General features: G+C 32.7%; 1 protein-coding gene across 9 annotated transcripts; it reads left to right on the top strand.

Moving 5' to 3' along the window:
• The first annotated feature begins 354 nt into the window (after nt 1-354).
• Nucleotides 355-17,387, top strand: LOC114271072 (TMV resistance protein N-like). 9 transcript variants are annotated; one of them, XM_082883631.1, is made up of 13 exons: nt 355-1,038; nt 4,756-5,848; nt 5,969-6,277; nt 6,375-7,451; nt 9,209-9,963; nt 11,227-11,347; nt 12,205-12,286; nt 12,447-12,510; nt 12,869-12,922; nt 14,000-14,038; nt 14,518-14,617; nt 15,838-15,969; nt 16,808-17,387. In XM_082883631.1, the coding sequence occupies exons 1-6, from the start codon at nt 569-571 to the stop codon at nt 11,228-11,230; spliced, it is 3,708 nt and encodes a 1,235-aa protein (XP_082739757.1). In that variant the 5' UTR covers nt 355-568; the 3' UTR covers nt 11,231-11,347; nt 12,205-12,286; nt 12,447-12,510; nt 12,869-12,922; nt 14,000-14,038; nt 14,518-14,617; nt 15,838-15,969; nt 16,808-17,387. The 9 variants fall into 9 exon arrangements, with proteins under 9 accessions (XP_082739757.1, XP_082739756.1, XP_082739755.1 ...); XM_082883630.1 differs by lacking the exon at nt 16,808-17,387 and having other exon boundaries at nt 15,838-16,167; XM_082883629.1 differs by lacking the exon at nt 16,808-17,387 and having other exon boundaries at nt 15,827-16,167.
• Nucleotides 17,388-17,710: the final 323 nt, after the last annotated feature.

Genomic DNA, 17,710 nt, shown 5'->3' with positions numbered 1-17,710 from the left:
CATAATTGAGAGTTTCACTCATTTTTCATATATTTTTTGATATTTATAAAATGAAATATAAGTTAAAATTAAAATAATATAATAAAAAAATAATATAACATAAATAAAAAGAATATAACTTAAATAAAATAATTATAAATTTAATAAAATTAGAATAATATTATATACACCAATTGATATATTAATTAGTGTATTAATAGATAATATGATATAATTTAAATTTTTTAAAATATTTATAATTTATGTAACGGATATGATCAATAATAATAATATAAGATATATTAATATACTAATTAATATATCAATTAGTCCATATAGTAACAATAAAATAATAGGCTCAATGCCAAGTTGAAAAGAAAACGCGTAATTGCAGTAAACAGGAAAGAGCAAAGAAGCGGAGGAACAATAAACACCTACCAAGAAAGCAAGACAACACGCGTATTGCAGTAAATAGGATAGTCACATTAAAAAAAAAAAAAAACGAGAGAGAGAGTGAGATCCTAGTTTCTGTCTCTGTTATCAAATTCCCAATTATCTCTAGTAATTTCTTACACCAATCAGTTAAACAATGGCTTCATCTCGACCTCGATACACATACGATGTGTTCTTGAGCTTTAGAGGCGAAGACACTCGCGACAACTTCGTCAGTCATCTCTACACTGCGTTGGCTCACAAGGGGATTCACACCTTCAAAGACGATGAAAAGCTCCAGAGAGGAAAATCGATTTCGCCGGAGCTCCGGAGTGCGATTCGAGAATCGAGGTTTTCAATTATAGTTTTATCGAAGAATTATGCTTCTTCGAGATGGTGTTTGGATGAACTTGTGGAGGCACTTGAATGCAGCAACACAACTGTTTATCCGATATTCTATCATGTGGATCCATCGGAAGTGAGAAGGCAAAGAGGGAGTTTTGGGGAGGTATTTGACGAATTGGTTTCCAAACAGGGAGTTCTGGGAATGGAGAATGTTCAAAGGTGGAGGAATGCTTTGCAGCAAGTTGCCAATTTGTCAGGATGGCCTTATCCCAATATCATTAGGTAACTTGCATTTTTTTTTTCCCAATAAAATATTGTAGCCGTTTGGTATGTTAGTTTTGAAGAGGATGGGCTATTTTAGTGTTAAAAAAAAAAAAAAAAATTTAAAAATAAATAAAATAAATAAAATAAGTTTTTTAGTTTTTAAGTTAAAAGTTGTTACATGCATCCATAATTATTTCTTTTTTTTTTTTCACAAAAAATTAAAAAAGTCAAAAAATTCATTCCAAAAAATCAAAAAGCTAACTAACATCCCAAACAAAAATAATGTATCATAAATTTTAAATTAAGTTATTTATATATATATATATATGTTTATGTGCTAATCTATTATTATCTTTATCTCATATACTTTCTATTAAGAAATACTAGCATATGAACCCCCACGGGCTAAATAAATAATTAAAATAATTTTAAAATTAAGTAACAATAAAAATTTTATTTAAAAATTATAGAAAAATAATTTAGAATGAATTAAATTTTAACAATTGTATTAGAATATATATTGCAGCTGTTATGTTATTAATTGTATATTTTAAGTTTACAATAAGAAATATATGTCATAATTTAATTAGTAAATACGAAAAAAATAGAATAAATTAAAATATATATATATATTGATGAATTTCATTTTATAAATTTTTTAGTTTTAGTTTATTCTTTGTTAAAGTTTCTTATAAAACTTAAACATACATTTTAGAAATAAAACAAGGAAAAATTATTGGAAAATCCCCAAATGGGTTTTGGACCAAGAGATCCTTCTTTATTTTTAATACTCTTGGAAGTCCCATTTTGTTGGTAATGTTACCCAGAAGATCCTATTTGGGTGGATTATGTGACTGTTTTGCCCTTGTTTCTGTGTGGTAACTTACTTGTTTGGTATGGCAATCCCATTGATTACGATTCTGATTTGGGAAGGAACATCACTCCTTACCCCACCACATTCAATCCTACATACCATACACCACCCCCCCTAACCACACAGCAGCACCCCTAACAACATTAACATTAACTACACCAAACCCCTCCCACCCTCGAACTACATCATGTACATTCCACCTAAATGCAAAACATGGATATAGTAACTACACACCCACCAAACCACATTTCAAAAACACGACACCAAACACATAAAAGACCTTTTACATATACTCACTGTTCCTCGGCATCGTCATTGGGATAAGGGTGGTTCACACCTTCACACAGCAACTCTAGCAGAACTATTTCGTTGTGGGATTAAAGCAAATGTTTGTGACATCCCGCAAATGTTACCCACCCTCCAAATACCAAAACCCCGTCTTACGGTAGGGCTTTTTCCAAAATAGACGTTGATTTCGTGGGATTTGAGGGCTACGTTTCCTTTCTAATCACTGTGGGTTACGAAACCGCTTACATCGCCATTCACCGACAATTGAATCCCTACAAATCCGGAAACAAATTGCAAACAAATTTGCAAATGTGGATCGATTATGTGGTTGCCATGCCAATACTCACATATGGGATTTCAGACCAAATCAAATACGATATATTTTCTGCAAAACCCTAAAATTTGCATTTTTCGAATCGGAATGAAATTTACTGTTTAATTTTGTGTTTTCCACAACTAGATTGAATGTTTGACAATGGACACGTCGATGGGGGGTGTGGGGGGTTGTCGCTTGGCAATCGATGTGGAATGTGTTCACCAATCATCCGACGGCAAGAAGACCTTTTGACCGTTGCTCATGACCTGTTCCAGTGTGGTTTGATGGTCTATATGTCTTGATTACCAATGTGGGCTTCTTCCGAAATCGATGTGGATCCGAGGGCTTTTACATTGGATATGTTTTGGCCCAACCTAGGATGTGGGTGATGTGGGTAGTCCGAAACTAATGTACCAACCAATAAAGTACTGTAATGCGTTTTCCCAAATGTGGTAGGCCCGCAACATGTGCAATCCTCATAGGTTAACTTAAAAAAATCATACCTTATGGGCAAAAACGTAAATCACATCATATTGGGACTTTTAAGAGTATTACAACACATTTGGGACTAGAAGGTTCACAAGTCAGCCAAATGGGATTTATAGGTCAATCCCCCATTGTTAGTAAAATCGGTTAAAAGACTTGCCAACTTATACAAAAAAAATTAATTAAAACTTTTAAATTTTATTTTATTTTAAAATTTAAACTATTTTCAACTGAAACATGCACAACACTACAATATTAAATGGGAGCATATGTTTACTTTATATAACTGAAACAATGCACTTTTTCTTTTTTTCCTGATGTGGGATTGTATAAAATAAAAATTAACAATTGTTCGGGTGGAAAATCTATTTCGAATCAAACAATATCAATCATTTAATCTTTAATTTGGTTAATCTTTAGTTTATTTCGAATCAAACAAATCTAATCAATATATTTTGATAAAACTGCTAAGATAGCTTTTAAACCAACGAATCAGTCAAACAAAATCAGTCAAACAAAAAACGGTTCAGCCTAATTAGTTAGGTCAAAAGACCAATCAACTTATACAAAAATTAATTAATTAAAATTTTTAAATTTTATTTTAATTTTAAAATTTAAACTGTCTTAAATTGAAGCATGTACAACACTACAATATTAAATAGGAGCATAAGGTTCATTTTATATAAGTGAAACACCGCACTTTTTTCTTCTTTTCCCGATGTGGGATTCTTTAAAAGTTAACAATTATTTGGGCAGGAAGTTTATTTCTAATCTAGCAATTAGTCGTTCAATCTTTAATCATGTCAATCTTTAGTTTATTTCGAATCAAACATCTAACCAATATATTTTGATAAAACCGCTAAAATTGCGGTTAAATTAGTGAATCAATCAAACCGAAAATGATTCAGCCTAATCAGTTAAGTCAAAAGACTGAGCAACTTACACAAAAATTAATCAATTAAAACTTTTAAATATTATTTTAATTTTATTTTAAAATTTAAACTGTCTTGAATTGAAGAATGCACAATACTACAATATTAAGGTTCACTTTATATAAGTAAAAAACTCATTTTTTTTTCCTTCTTTTTCGATGTGGGTTTATGAAATAAAAGTTAACAATTATTTAGGCGGGAAGTTTATTTCTAATCAAGCAATCTCAGTCGTTCAATCTTTAATTAGATTAATCTTTAGTTTATTTCAAATCAAACAAATTTAGTCAATATATTTTGAAAAAATCGCTAAAATTACAGTTAAACTAACGAATTAGTCAAATAAAAAATGATGCAGCCTAACCGGCTAGGTCAAAAGACCAACCAACTTACAAAAAAATTAATTAATTAAATTTTTTAAATTTATTTTAAAATTTAAACTATATTGAATTGAAACATGAACATCACTGCAATATTAAATGGGAGTATAAGATTCACTTTATATGAGTAAAAATTCTCACTTTTTCCTTCTTTTCTTGATGTGGAATTGTCAAATAAATCATAACCTAATTAGAGTTTTATTTTTATATGGTTAAATGAAAGCTAACCAATGGAGATTTTTTTAAATTGTCTAAAATTAAGAAAATCAAGAAAATTAGTATGAGATATTGAAGCTCTCACAAGATTCCTCACTAGAAACACCATTTTCTTTATATAATATATAGATTTCAATTGCAATGAGTAAAATCAATCACATTTGACCAAACTAATGACATTTTTCCTTCTTACAGCTCTTTTGAGTTCTGATGAATAAATTTATTACTATTCCCCTATATTTGCAGGTCTGAATCAATGCTCATCCAAGAAGTTGTCGGGTTACTTTTTAGAAAATTAAGTCATACATATTCAAGCATTGGCGAAGATTTAGTTGGGATGGATTCTCGTATGGAGAAAGTGATTAAATTGCTAGGTTTAGGGGTGGATGATGCTCGTGTTGTAGGGATTTGGGGAATGGGTGGAATAGGTAAGACTACTATTTCTAGAGCTGTTTATGATCGTATCTCTTGCCAATTTGAAGGTTACAGCTTTATTGAGAATGTTAGAGAAGTTTCAAAAAAATGTGGTTTAAAAACTTTGCAAGAACAACTCATTTCTGAAATCTTAATGGAAAAGGATTTGAAAGTAGGAAGTGAAGGTCGTGCAGTACATATGATAAGGAACATGGTATGCCGTAAAAAAGTTCTTATTGTGCTTGATGATGTGGATGAATTAACCAAACTCGAAAAATTGGTAGGAGAGCACGATTGGTTCGGTTTTGGAAGTAGAATCATTATAACGACTCGAAATCAACGTGCGTTAACTAGATATGGCATAACACATATTTATAAGGTTGAGGAATTAAGAGAAGATGAAGCTACAGAACTCTTCGAATTGAAAGCCTTCCAAAAACACCAGCAAATGGGAGGCTATAGAGAGCTTGTATGTCGTGCAGTAAAGTATGCTAAAGGAGTTCCTTTAGCTCTCAAAGTTTTAGGTTCTTTTCTTTGTGGTCGAAACAAAGATGAATGGGAAAGTTCATTAAAAAGACTAAAAGAAAGCCCTATGAAGGAAGTTCAGGAAGTACTTAGAATAAGTTACGATGCATTGGATTGGCAAGAGCAGGAAATATTCTTAGATATTGCATGTTTTTTCAAAGGGATGGACAAAAATGACATAACCAAAATACTAGAAAGTTGTGGCTTCCACCCAATTATTGGAATAGATGTTCTTGTTAAAAATTCTCTTATAACTATCTCCGGAAATAAGCTGTTGATGCATGATTTGATACAAGAACTAGGGTGGTATATTATTTTCCAACAATCACCTAAAGAGCCTGGAAAGCGCACTAGGTTATGGCGTGATGAAGATATAAAACATGTACTGATGGACAATACGGTAAGAGGTCTTATAGAAAAAGCATGAACACTCAGAACTTGTTTAATTAATAAAAGCTAGCTCTGCATGATTTTTCAGCCTTTTAATATTTTTTCCTTCTTGTTTTCTTGTGGTTATTAGGGAACAAAAAAAGTGGAAGGCATAGTTGTACAATATCCTGACCCAAGTGGTCTAGATTCAAAGGACTTTCGGTTTCTAAAACAATTGAAGTTGAGGCCTAAAGCTTTTGCAAAGATGTCGAACTTGAGGATTCTCAAAATTTGTTGTATGCATCTCTCAGGAGACCTCAAATATCTTTCTAACAAGTTAAGATATATTGATTGGTTAGGGTACCCTATGAAATTCATGCCTTCAACATTTCAACCAAAGCATCTTGTTGAACTTCACTTAACCTATAGCAGCATTGAACAACTTTGGGAGGGAACAATGGTATGGATATGCATTTTCTTTAATTACTTTGAATAAGGTGTAAAGTCCTTGACACAATATAATTTCCGTAATTTTTATTTTTATTTTTGTTCAACAGCATTTAGACAAGTTAAGAATCATGAATCTTAGTCACTCGACATACCTAACGAAGAGCCCAGACTTCACAGGGGTCCCAAATCTTGAAAGACTGATTCTTGAAGGCTGTACAAGTTTGGTTAATCTTCATCCATCCATTGTAGTGGTCAGAAGGCTTATTTGTTTGAACTTGAAGGACTGCAAAAATCTCAAGAGTCTTCCATGTGGCATTCAATTGGAATATCTTGAAGTTTTTATTGTCTCTGGGTGCTCAAAGCTTGACAACATTTCAGTCAGCATGGGATATATGAGATGTTTATCAAAGCTTCGTTTAGATGGGACTGGTATCAGTGAACTTCCACCTTCAGTTAGACATCTTACCAACCTTGGTTTTATTAGTCTGAGAAATTGTAAAAACTTGAGAAGTATTCCGGACAGCATTTGTCAGTTGAAAGCTCTTGAAGATTTAAACCTCTCTGGTTGCTCCAAACTTGACAAACTACCGCAAGATGTGGGTGATCTGGACTGTTTGAAAGTGCTTCGTGCAGATTGGACTGCAATTAGGCAACTCCCATCCTCCATTGGACTTCTGAAGAAGCTTAGAATACTATCCTTACAAGGGTGTAAAGGAATGGCATCTAATTCATGGAGTTCTTTATTCTTGCCTTCCATTTTACGAAGAGAGAGAGAGAATTCCAGTGCTTTGGAACTAGTAGCTTTGTCAGGGTTAGAGTCTTTATGGAAACTGGATCTCAGTTACTGTAATTTAAAATCTATCCCCACAGCCATTTGTCACATCTACTCATTGAGACATTTATATCTAAGTGGAAACAATATGGAAAGTTTACCTGCAAGCATGAATCAACTCTCAAGGCTGTCAGGCTTGTATTTGAATGGTTGCAAGAAGCTTCAAGAATTGCCAGAGATTTCATCTGAAATAAGGGACCTACGTGCTAATGATTGCCCATCATTAAGAACAATACGGAGTTCATCCAAATGCAATAAGTTTGCCATACTTTCCTTCAAGAATTGCTTCAAACTGATTGAGAATAAGCAAAACAACATCCGGATAGAAAATTTTCTTTTAAATCAATTTCAGGTTCTCTCTCTCTGGCACTGTGTACTCTTTAGCTAATTAAAACCCAGATTTTTTTTTAGAGTTAATTACCTAAAAATCCTATTTGCAAATGTTATGATAGTTCAAGTCCTATTTAAGATTTTTTGTAGACAAGTGTTCTGCTGGCTCATGGCTAGAGACAACAGAGTACTACTTCAGTTATTTTATAATTAAAAAAAAAATCTTGCACCAATCACAAATAGTTGTCTCTCTCTGTTTTTTTTTTTTTTTGAATTGTTTTGGAAAAATAAGAAATCAGTCGTACTTTTAAAAAATAATTATAGATTCATAATAAATTTTACAAATTTTAATAATTAAAGTCATAAATTTTTTCATGAGGAATCTATAATTATTATGAAAAAATGCCACTAATTTGTAATTTTTTCAATGTTCTTTTTATACTCATGTAATATTATGTGATTTTATTTATGTGATATTTTTAATATATGAGAAATTATAACATATAAATTTAGTCATCTTTTCTTTTTTAATTACCTAATAAAGTTGAGTTAGTATGTCTCACTCATAAAAACTTTTGACCACGTGATTGATTTGCCACATTACATATCACATGGTATTTCAAAACTACCGAGTAATTATCCATTGTTACCTCCTGGACACTATATGAATATTTAGATCTCACTATTTAGGCCAATCACAATAAACATTTGATATAACTTATTTGCTTAAAAATAAATAAATAATTAAAGGTGTTTGGTTGCAATTTTAGATTATGACCTATTTGATTTTTTCAATTCATTTGGCCAGATTAATAATGTTTTTTTTTTAGTTACAATTTGAAACTTTTTAAGTTTATTTAAAACCAATAAATGCATACCGACAAGAGAGGCTCATCTTTTTGTTGTAATGATAACTTTTAAACATATTCTGAATATTTGCACAACAAAAAAACATGTGACAACTTATTTAATAAAACATATTCATTTTTTTCACAAATTATCAAAAGTTATACCAAACAATTTTGTAACTTATTTATTTGTTAAAGTTAATAATAAAATAAAAAAAAAAAATTATACCAAACATATCATAAAAAAGTTACTTTATTTTGATGTTAGTATTTTAATATTTTAAATTACAATAATATCTCTACGTAGAGATTTCCTCCCTTCATGGAGACTTTATCCTTCCTACGTGGAAGTTTTTTTTTTTCCCTACGTGGAGATTCTTATCCTCCTTGTGGGATGGCTCTTTTTATCCCTTTTGAGATTTATTTTGTACTCTGATATACTTTATTTGATGACTTATTATTGGATTTACAATGTATTACGTATTGCGATTTGCAATAAAAAAAGAGAGAGTTTGTATATTTTGAATACTCAAGATATGGACTTAAAAAAGAAAGTGCGAAGAAAGTGAAGATATCGTCCATTTTTTCGGAGACAAAGATGATAAAATGAAAATGTTACAATTATCGGATCGAACTAAATTTTTTCATAGATAATATACATTGAAGGCTCTACAAAATGAACGGTTCGTGTTATCGAAATGAGACCTGTGGTGGGTCCCATGACCTCTCAAGTTCTATCATATTATGATGTGAACATGAGAAAAGCCAAACACAATTTTAAAATAAGAGATTTAGGAGAGTGAATGATAGATATAGATAAATGTGATTTTTTTTTTATACGAATTATAATTTAAGATTTTGGAAGTTTACTTTAACTAAAATTTGGAGCCACCAGCCACTGATTGTGTTGTGACCAATCTCTATTGTTCAGAGAAATTCTTGTGGAAGGAATTGTTTTAGCATTGTTTTACCTGGGAGAGAGATTCCAAAGTGGTTCAGCCATCAAAGTAGGGGGTGTTGGATATCTTTTCAGTTGCCTCCACATTGGTTTAACAGCAGCTTCTTGGGATTTGCTTTCGCTGCTGTTGGAATCAGCAATAAATATAAGCCTTTGCTTATTGCTATGAGGTTTAAGAGGCTTGGTACTCAGAGGATAATCACAAAATGTTCTAAACGTCAAATCACAAGTCTTCCAGCTGTGGATTTTGGAAATTTGCCAGTTAGGTATGTCTCACGCAGTGAATTTCTGAGAAACGTGGAAGCTGATATGGAGCAATTAAATGAGGATGGAATTGAATTTCAAGCTTGTTTATTTGGAGTCTGTCGGAATTCTTCATCAGGAGAATATCAACTGGCTTTGAAAGCAGCTGAAAGATATTGCTTTGGGGAAAATGGATGGGCAGGGAAGAATTTTGTTGAGGTTGAAAAGTTCGGTGTCCGTTTAGTATACAAGGAAGCCAAACAACAAGCATTGAGCATACACAACTCTGAAGATAACAACATGGGTGTGTTCCATGGAGACTTGGACAGATCTGCAGGAGTACAAGGTGCTAGTAGTGCTACTACATCAAAGAGAAGACGAGACGACCTTAATGACAATGACTACGACGCAGCAGCAGGATCCAGTGGAAGTCCTGGAATTGATGATCAAGAGGACCTCCTTAACCTCAACAGCAAAAGGCTTAGGTAAGTATCTCTTATAACTCAGTTACAGTTTACTCCAAATAAAAATGTCATCAACTCACACTCCCACTGCAAATTAGAAAATAAAATTAGAATAGACATGACCCATTTCAAATGAGTCAAAATTGGTCTAATTTCAAATGTACTGTCTAATTCGTTTACACAATAGTAGTAAACTATACTTGTTGTTTTCTAAAATATGTGCACTCCGTATCAGCTTTTTCTTCAATTTTTAGTTTTGTCCCTTTGGTCCCTAAGCATATAATATATATGATGAAGATGAAGCATGGTCTTATAGTGTTTAGCGGTGAAACTAATAAAATTGAAATTTGGGACCAAAATGACACATAATGCATACTTTAGGGGAAATATGTGTGTTTTATAATTATTCGGTTAATTATTTAGAGGACCGTTTGAAATTAGACCAATTTGACTTAGATTGAAAATTTTATAAATGAAGGCAAAATTGAAATTTGAAGGACTAAAGTAACATAGTAAACATACTTTAAGGACTACAATATATATTTGTCCTTTTTATTTGTCTCATTGTTAATGAGAATTTCCCATTTCTCAACCAACAATTTTTCTTCAATGCTAAACTTTAGGTTATGTTTGGATAACATTACTAACAATGAAATCACATGTCGATGTTATTCAAGTGTTTTGTTTGAATAGGAATTCTCTACGAGAAGATTATGAAATTTTAATTATTATGGGCCCATTTATTTATTTTACTCTTATTGAGGTTATGGGTTTGAACATTGAAGGCAACCACTTTATACAATTATGCCAAAAAGTAAATGTAGTTCTTTACCTAATTACGCATTGCTTATATATATATATATATATATGGGTAAATTACACTGACACCCCTTGACGTTTATGTTTAACACAGATTCCCCTGTAACATTTGAAATCTGACATTAGCGTTTCTGGTTTCAGCATTATTTAACTACCTAATATGAAAATTGTTTGAAAATGATCTCCTCTGTGAAGATAAATGACACTGTAACTAACACAAAAGCCTTTTCCTTAATGCTTATGAGATTTCTATTACTTAATTTTTCATTTGGGAGTGGTTAAGACATTATTCCTCGTCTGGTGAATGCTATTTTCAGATCTTTATTTAATTTTGTTGGAGTGTAGAAACAAGGCTGGAGGGATTCTACTTACTCTTGATATATAGCCGTGTTAGTGTCATCCTCTGTAGCAATCTATGAGTTATGATACCTTTGGAAGTACAATATAACAATTTTTTGTCCACAGGTAGTGAAAATTGTGCCAATGTAGCCCCAGATGTATTTGGCATTGAGGAAGATTTTGGAAGAGCCAGAGCATATAGTCAGTGTGGGAAACCTGAATTAGTTCAACAAGCAATAGATAGTTGGTAAGTTCCTGATCAATGGTTATGGCTGTGATGCACTAATTATGGTTTGCTCAGGCGTACTGTCAGAAAGTGAAAAAGTTGCAGGCATTTTACTTCAATCATCGAGTATCAACTTTATCTAGTCTGACAAAAAATGAATCAAACCCTTTTTGCACTATTGTATAGCTCTTAAGTTGTTACTTTTATTTGTCATTTAGTGACACAGATTAGAGACACAAAGCATTGTTATTTTAACAAGATGTCATTTTTGAAGCATTTTTATTTTTTATTTTTTTAGTGTTCGAGGAATGAATCTGATATTTCTATCTTACTTTTTTCTCTGTATTTTGCCAATTATCTTTAGGTAATATACTTATTTTTCTTTTACACATTTCTCTTAACATTCAAACACCCTTTAACAAATAGACCAAAGAATCTTGGAGAGTTGGTGGTTATCTTTTTTTGAGTCTGCTCTTCATGATTTGCAATTGTTGTGTAATTGTTCTATAGAATTTACATTAACTTGTAAGAATGATCAACCTCCTTGTATTTATAGTACATATATTAGCTAATTTAAGGTAAGGGAAAACCCAGTGATCTTTGTCGTTAACACTTTATGTGAATATTTTAATGGATGGTGTCACTTTTGGACAACTCTAACTAAGTTTCGAACTAATGTGAAGGAGGTGCCAGATGAACCTACCTGGACTTTGGTTTTGGCAAGACCTCTTGATATTTTAGCTCCTGAAACCTAGTACATTAGCTGGTTTATGGTTTCTTGATGAGATCTGAATAATCAGTAATCATAGAATTTTTGCCACATGTTAAAAAGTTAGTGCAGTGGATGTCTTTAGATAGTTACTTCTTTTTCATTTCAGCCCAGTTGGTTGCATCCATTGGACTTTTGCTGCACGACTATCTTTGCTTGAAGATGAAATGCGGAGGGTAGAAAGAGTAAATGTAAGGCACAGGCTTAAAGTTTCATTGCTTCGCAGTTTATTTTACAATAATTTATGTGTGTCTGATATCACAATGTTGAATCTCTTTATAGTTTACAGAATTTGTGACTTTGTGGCTCGCTGTTGTCTATTTTCAAGTTTAAATATTATATTTATTGCAGATCCAAGGGATTTAATATCATTTTCAAAATGGGCTCAGGCTCACCCCAAAATCCGAATATCTGGGTATGACTTGCATTTTAGACATGATATTATTTGGGTTTTACTGGTTTCTTAACATAGAATTCATAATTTCTTTTATGAGTTACATCTTTTGATATTAGAGACTAGTTTTTCTTGCTTGATATTCTACTGTAGAGATGAATTCATCAGGACACCTTGAAGAGACCAAATAATCTTTCAAAACTTATCTTCTAATATATGACATTGTCAGTTACTTTTAAAAAAAAAGGGAAGAAAATCTTCATCTCACATTAAAAGTATGCCTTAGTATTGTGTGTGATAACTTTGTTCATTTGTCAAGTTCATTAAAAGTAAAAACTAAAATAGTTAAAAATTGACGGTTTTCATTAATGACAATCAGGTTGCACTGATGCTTTCAGGAATGGGATCTTCTTCGATGGATGTTTTTAGAATGGTAAGACCTCAATTCTTAATTGTTCATTGTACAATTCCTCTAGGGATAAACTGAGTGATGGCCTGCCTGTTACACTGTCTTGCGTAAAACTCAACTCCAAAGCTAGCTATTGAGGTAAGGGTGCGCTCACGCTTATATGTTTAATGTTACTTTAGTAATGTGGGACTTTGCTTCACACCCTCCCTCACACCCAGCATGCTCACTCGGTAGCACTTGCGATGTGCAGACCAGGGACACACACCCTACCCATACCTGAGTACTCTAGCTTTGATACCATGTTACACGGTCATGGGTAGAACTCAACTCAAAAGCTAGCTATTGGGGTGAGGGTGCCTTCACGCTTATATGCTTAATAGTAATCGGGCGATATGGGACTTTTGTGTGGGAATTAATGTTGCCATCTTGGAGACTATTATTCATTTAATTGATCAGAACATAGTTTAGTTGAATGGTTTGACCATGCCTCATTGTCCCTGAAAATCTCCTGAAATGTAGTAGTGCTCAAACTTTTGATTCATTTATGAAATTGAATTACTTTGTAAAAACAAAGTTGATATCTATTTAAAGAACCTAAAATATTTATGCTGCTTTTGTGCCTTGTGTGGTTTAGTGAACTTGATTGCAGGTATTCAGGCACAATGTCTTGTGTTATTAACACCTTTTGAGATTTTGATAGGATTGGATGGAATTTAATTATTTTCCTGTTGGCAACTTTCTTTTATTGAATAAAGTGTCAAATTATGCCCACAAATTCCTTCATCTATTTACAAACGCTGGTTCTTTAATCGGTTACGAAGTTCTTCAGGTGGCATTTCAAAGAGGTTGTGGTACAAGGAATGGATAGTTTGATATTTGCAGCTCTTTAGTCAGTAGTTATTTTATGGCGGTGCCGCATTTAATACTTATTGCTGTCATCAATAGGCAAAATCATGGAAAACCTTGAAAAGTTTTCTAGCAGCAGACCTTGTCTCTTAGGAAGATCTCTGATAGAGATAATTAAACTGCTAGCGTACTTTAATCTTTTCAGTATTAATGTATTTGATTATTATTTTTCATCAAATTACTCCAATGTGGCAGGCAACCTCTCGATGGGAAAAGAGACAAGCTAAAATGTTGGTAAGAACTCTGATATTTTTTCCTTTTTCTGCATTTTCTTTGTGTGTTTTTGTGGGTTCTTCTGTATTGGATTTCAGCTATTATTTGGTGTCTCAATATTTTTCATCTCTATACTTTTTTTGATTTTATAAAAGCGTTTCTTGTAATCTTATTTATTCATTATTAGCAATGCATTTTTAAACTGCATTGCTTACAATTTCACCTGGCAATTATTATTTGTATTAATGAAGCAAATGTTTCCTAAATAAGCCACAAACATGGAATGGCAAGAGAATGATGGCATTCCAGTGGAGATATACATTAAACCTATGATTTTCTTTATGTTTTGACCTTGGATATTGTCTGCATCAAGTTTCATCTTTTAATGCTGCTCATATTTGTTTTCACCGGGCAGGTATATTTGTTATGTTCATTGATTTTGTTATTATAAATCAAATCAGTGTTAGGTTTGACGAACGGCTTAGATATATTTTGTCCAGGCAAAAGCTAAAGTGAGGATGATGAAGCAGAAAGGTTCTGATCAAACTGAATCATATTGGAGCAACCTCTGGGGTAAGCCCAGAGACTATCAAAATACAGGTAACAAGGATTCAATAAAGAAAATTGCTGATTTTGATGTTTAAAATCATGGAAAGCAGTCTACTTCTATTATTCTGATACAAATATTTTGTCAAGTGCAAATATCTGCTCTATTGTTTCTCTCATATGTTTCCAAGAATTCTTTAGCTCGATTGAACATACATTGTTGGCATGTGTTTGTTCCTAAAGTTGTAGAATGTGGTAAAATAATCCGGCATATGCACACTTGCATTGACCTTTCCACGGAAATTTATTATTTCTTTCCATTTGGTAAAATGCTGTCCAAAATAACGTTGTGTGTACTTTGGGAAGCAGCCCTACTTGTTGAAGGATGGAGCCTAATGAAAGCCCCCCTATAAAATCGTGGGAAAGGGTTTACTTGTTAGGGTGTTTTGAGTGAAAAGGTAGGAGCTGAGGTTTAAAGGGTTTAGACCTGAATTTGGCCAAGTTTAGTCTATATAGTAGCAAGGAACACAAGGTTAATGCTTTCAAGTGTATGGTATATTTGCTGAGAAGCACCACACCAAGATGGATGTTGTGCGGGAACACACGAGTCCATGTGTTCGACATGCCTTGTGGTGTTCAATTTTTAAAATTATTATTATTACTATTATTTTTGTAGAACGTGTTAAGGACACTTCATGGACAGGCCAGGCCAAACACTCTTATAGGGTTGTGTTTTTTTTTTTTTTTTTTTTTTTAGAAAGCTGATTTGTTGTCGAAATAAAATATATCCATATATGCATCGATGCCTTTCATATCTATGTATTCTTAATGTCTATTAATATAAATAGTAAATAAAAATAAGTGTCTTGCCGCATCCGTATTATAATTTTTTGAGAATCTGTGTCCCATGTCCATGCTGCTTAATTTATTTGGAGAAGCACTGGAAAATTTTGTATGATGCCATACATAGTATTGTCCAGTTTTAGCATTTGTAAAGATCCAAAGAGGCTAGAACTCAAAGCACTTGAATCTATAGTGTTCATTGCAAATACTAAAACAAAATTGAAATTTTATACGTGCTACCCTAGTACATTCAGTAGAATATATATAAATTTTCGCTCCTTGGTGGCTCATTACTTTGTTGGCTTCTGTAATGGTTGAATGGTTTCTGCATCAGTATAAATCATATACACGGCAGAAATTGTCTCAAAATGTAGCCGACACTTTTTAGTTTAAAATTTTAACTAAAGCTTTATATAATAGTGGTTGTACAGGAGGAAGCGAAGGAGAGAGCACGAAGAGCAGCTGCAGCATCTTGAAGATGGAGAGAGCACTCGAGAAGGGGTGTTGATAAACCTCCCACCTTTAAACTTCCAGAGTCCGTGTCAAACAAAGAAAAATGAGCAGTAAATTCTGATACCCCTTGATTGTCCATTGTTATATATCATTAATGTATGCAAAATTTCTTTACTGAAAACATGTATGATAAATGTTTAGATGTTTTGTACTATATATGTAAAATTCATATTTGATCTCACGACTATGTAACTATTATTAGTATAAGTGCAATAAAATTAATTACAGGAAATTTCATTTTTCCTTCATCTGATCAATTTCACACTTGAATTTTTTATATTGTTAATTTACCCTCTCACCTATTTAAATCGTTATCAGTTTACCCCCTACCGTCACATTTAAACATAAAAAGTTAAAAAATTACATTTTGGCTTTAAATTTTAAATTATAGATCCAAATTCACCCATTCTCTTCTCCTCTCACCCAAACTACCTTCTCTCCTGTGTCAACCAAACAACCACCTCCACCATTGTCACGTCGGTGTACTGCCCTAGCTACCACCAACCATCCTAAAAACTAAGAAAATTTATCAAAGAAAATATATTTCGATTCACAAACAGTCATACATAATACTGAAATTCAGTAATTTACATTCAATAAATCCAAACAAACTAATTCTACTATATACACAATCAGACTAGTTGATTAGATATATTTATATATAGTGGAGTTCCAATCAAATTGAATACCTACCTCCTCTCTCTCTCTCTCTCTCTCTCTCTCAAATGTTGTTAAATAGTATCCTTCTCTACGTAGCATAAATCATTTACTTCCCATCAACAAATATTTTATCACTTGCGATCATCACAAATTTCATATACGATAGAGGTTGGTCACAAAATATCATATCCAATGGAACCACTAACAAAGAAACCATGTCTTTTTGAGGCTTCAAGCTTCATCAACTTACCAGAGGCTACTTCAATGGAGAACCTAAAGGAGGACACACAAGAGGAAAGAAGAAGAACAGCAAGAAGATCAAGAATTAGAGAGGATTACCGATCCCAAGATTGATCTTGAGCTCTCTTGCAAGGACTCCAATGATGTATGCAATCCAGAGCTCAATCTTCTTCATGGTTTGAACATGGGTTCAGCTCAAATTTCATCCGGAACTCCCAATGATTATGCAATATCATCGGTGTTGCAATAACAATGATGCTATCGTCGATGATTGAATTAGTTTGGTTGGATTATTGAATTTAAGTGGGTTTCATAATATGATTGTTTGTAAATCGAAGTATATCTTCTCTTTGATGAATTTTCTTAGTTTGTAGGATGGTTGGTGGTGGCGGGGGTGGTACACTGGCGTGGCTGTGGTGATGGTGGTGGTGATGGTTGTTTGTTTAATAGAGGAGAGAGGGTTGTTTGGGAGATAGATGAGAAGAGAATGGTTGAGTTTGAATCTACAATTTGTAATTTGGGGCCAAAATATAATTTTTTTTAAAAAAATTTCCGTTTAAATGTGACAGTAGGCGGCTATTGATGATGATTTAAATAGGTAAGGGGCAAATTGACAATATTAAAAGTTTGGATATGAAATTGATCTGTATAGTTTGGGGGGAAAATGAAATTTCCTCAATTAATAAACAAGAAAAAATATGATTTATAGAACTAGTTTCCTACTGTATGGCTTGTGCTGTTGCATCAATGAGAGTAATTGGATAAGGGAGATTATAATCTATCGGACTGTTAGTCCTAGGATATATTGTTCTTAGACTATTTGGTTGAATTGGTGTTTGAATTGGACTATTTTATTGAATCTTATGTTTGTTTAGGATATTATGGAGAATG

Source organism: Camellia sinensis, chromosome 8, assembly GCF_055761805.1.
Source record: "Camellia sinensis isolate YWXY chromosome 8, ASM5576180v1, whole genome shotgun sequence".
NCBI classification, from domain to species: Eukaryota; Viridiplantae; Streptophyta; class Magnoliopsida; order Ericales; family Theaceae; genus Camellia; species Camellia sinensis.
The sequence above is the reverse complement of the archived record's forward strand: the minus strand, read 5'-3'. Positions and strand labels throughout refer to the sequence as shown.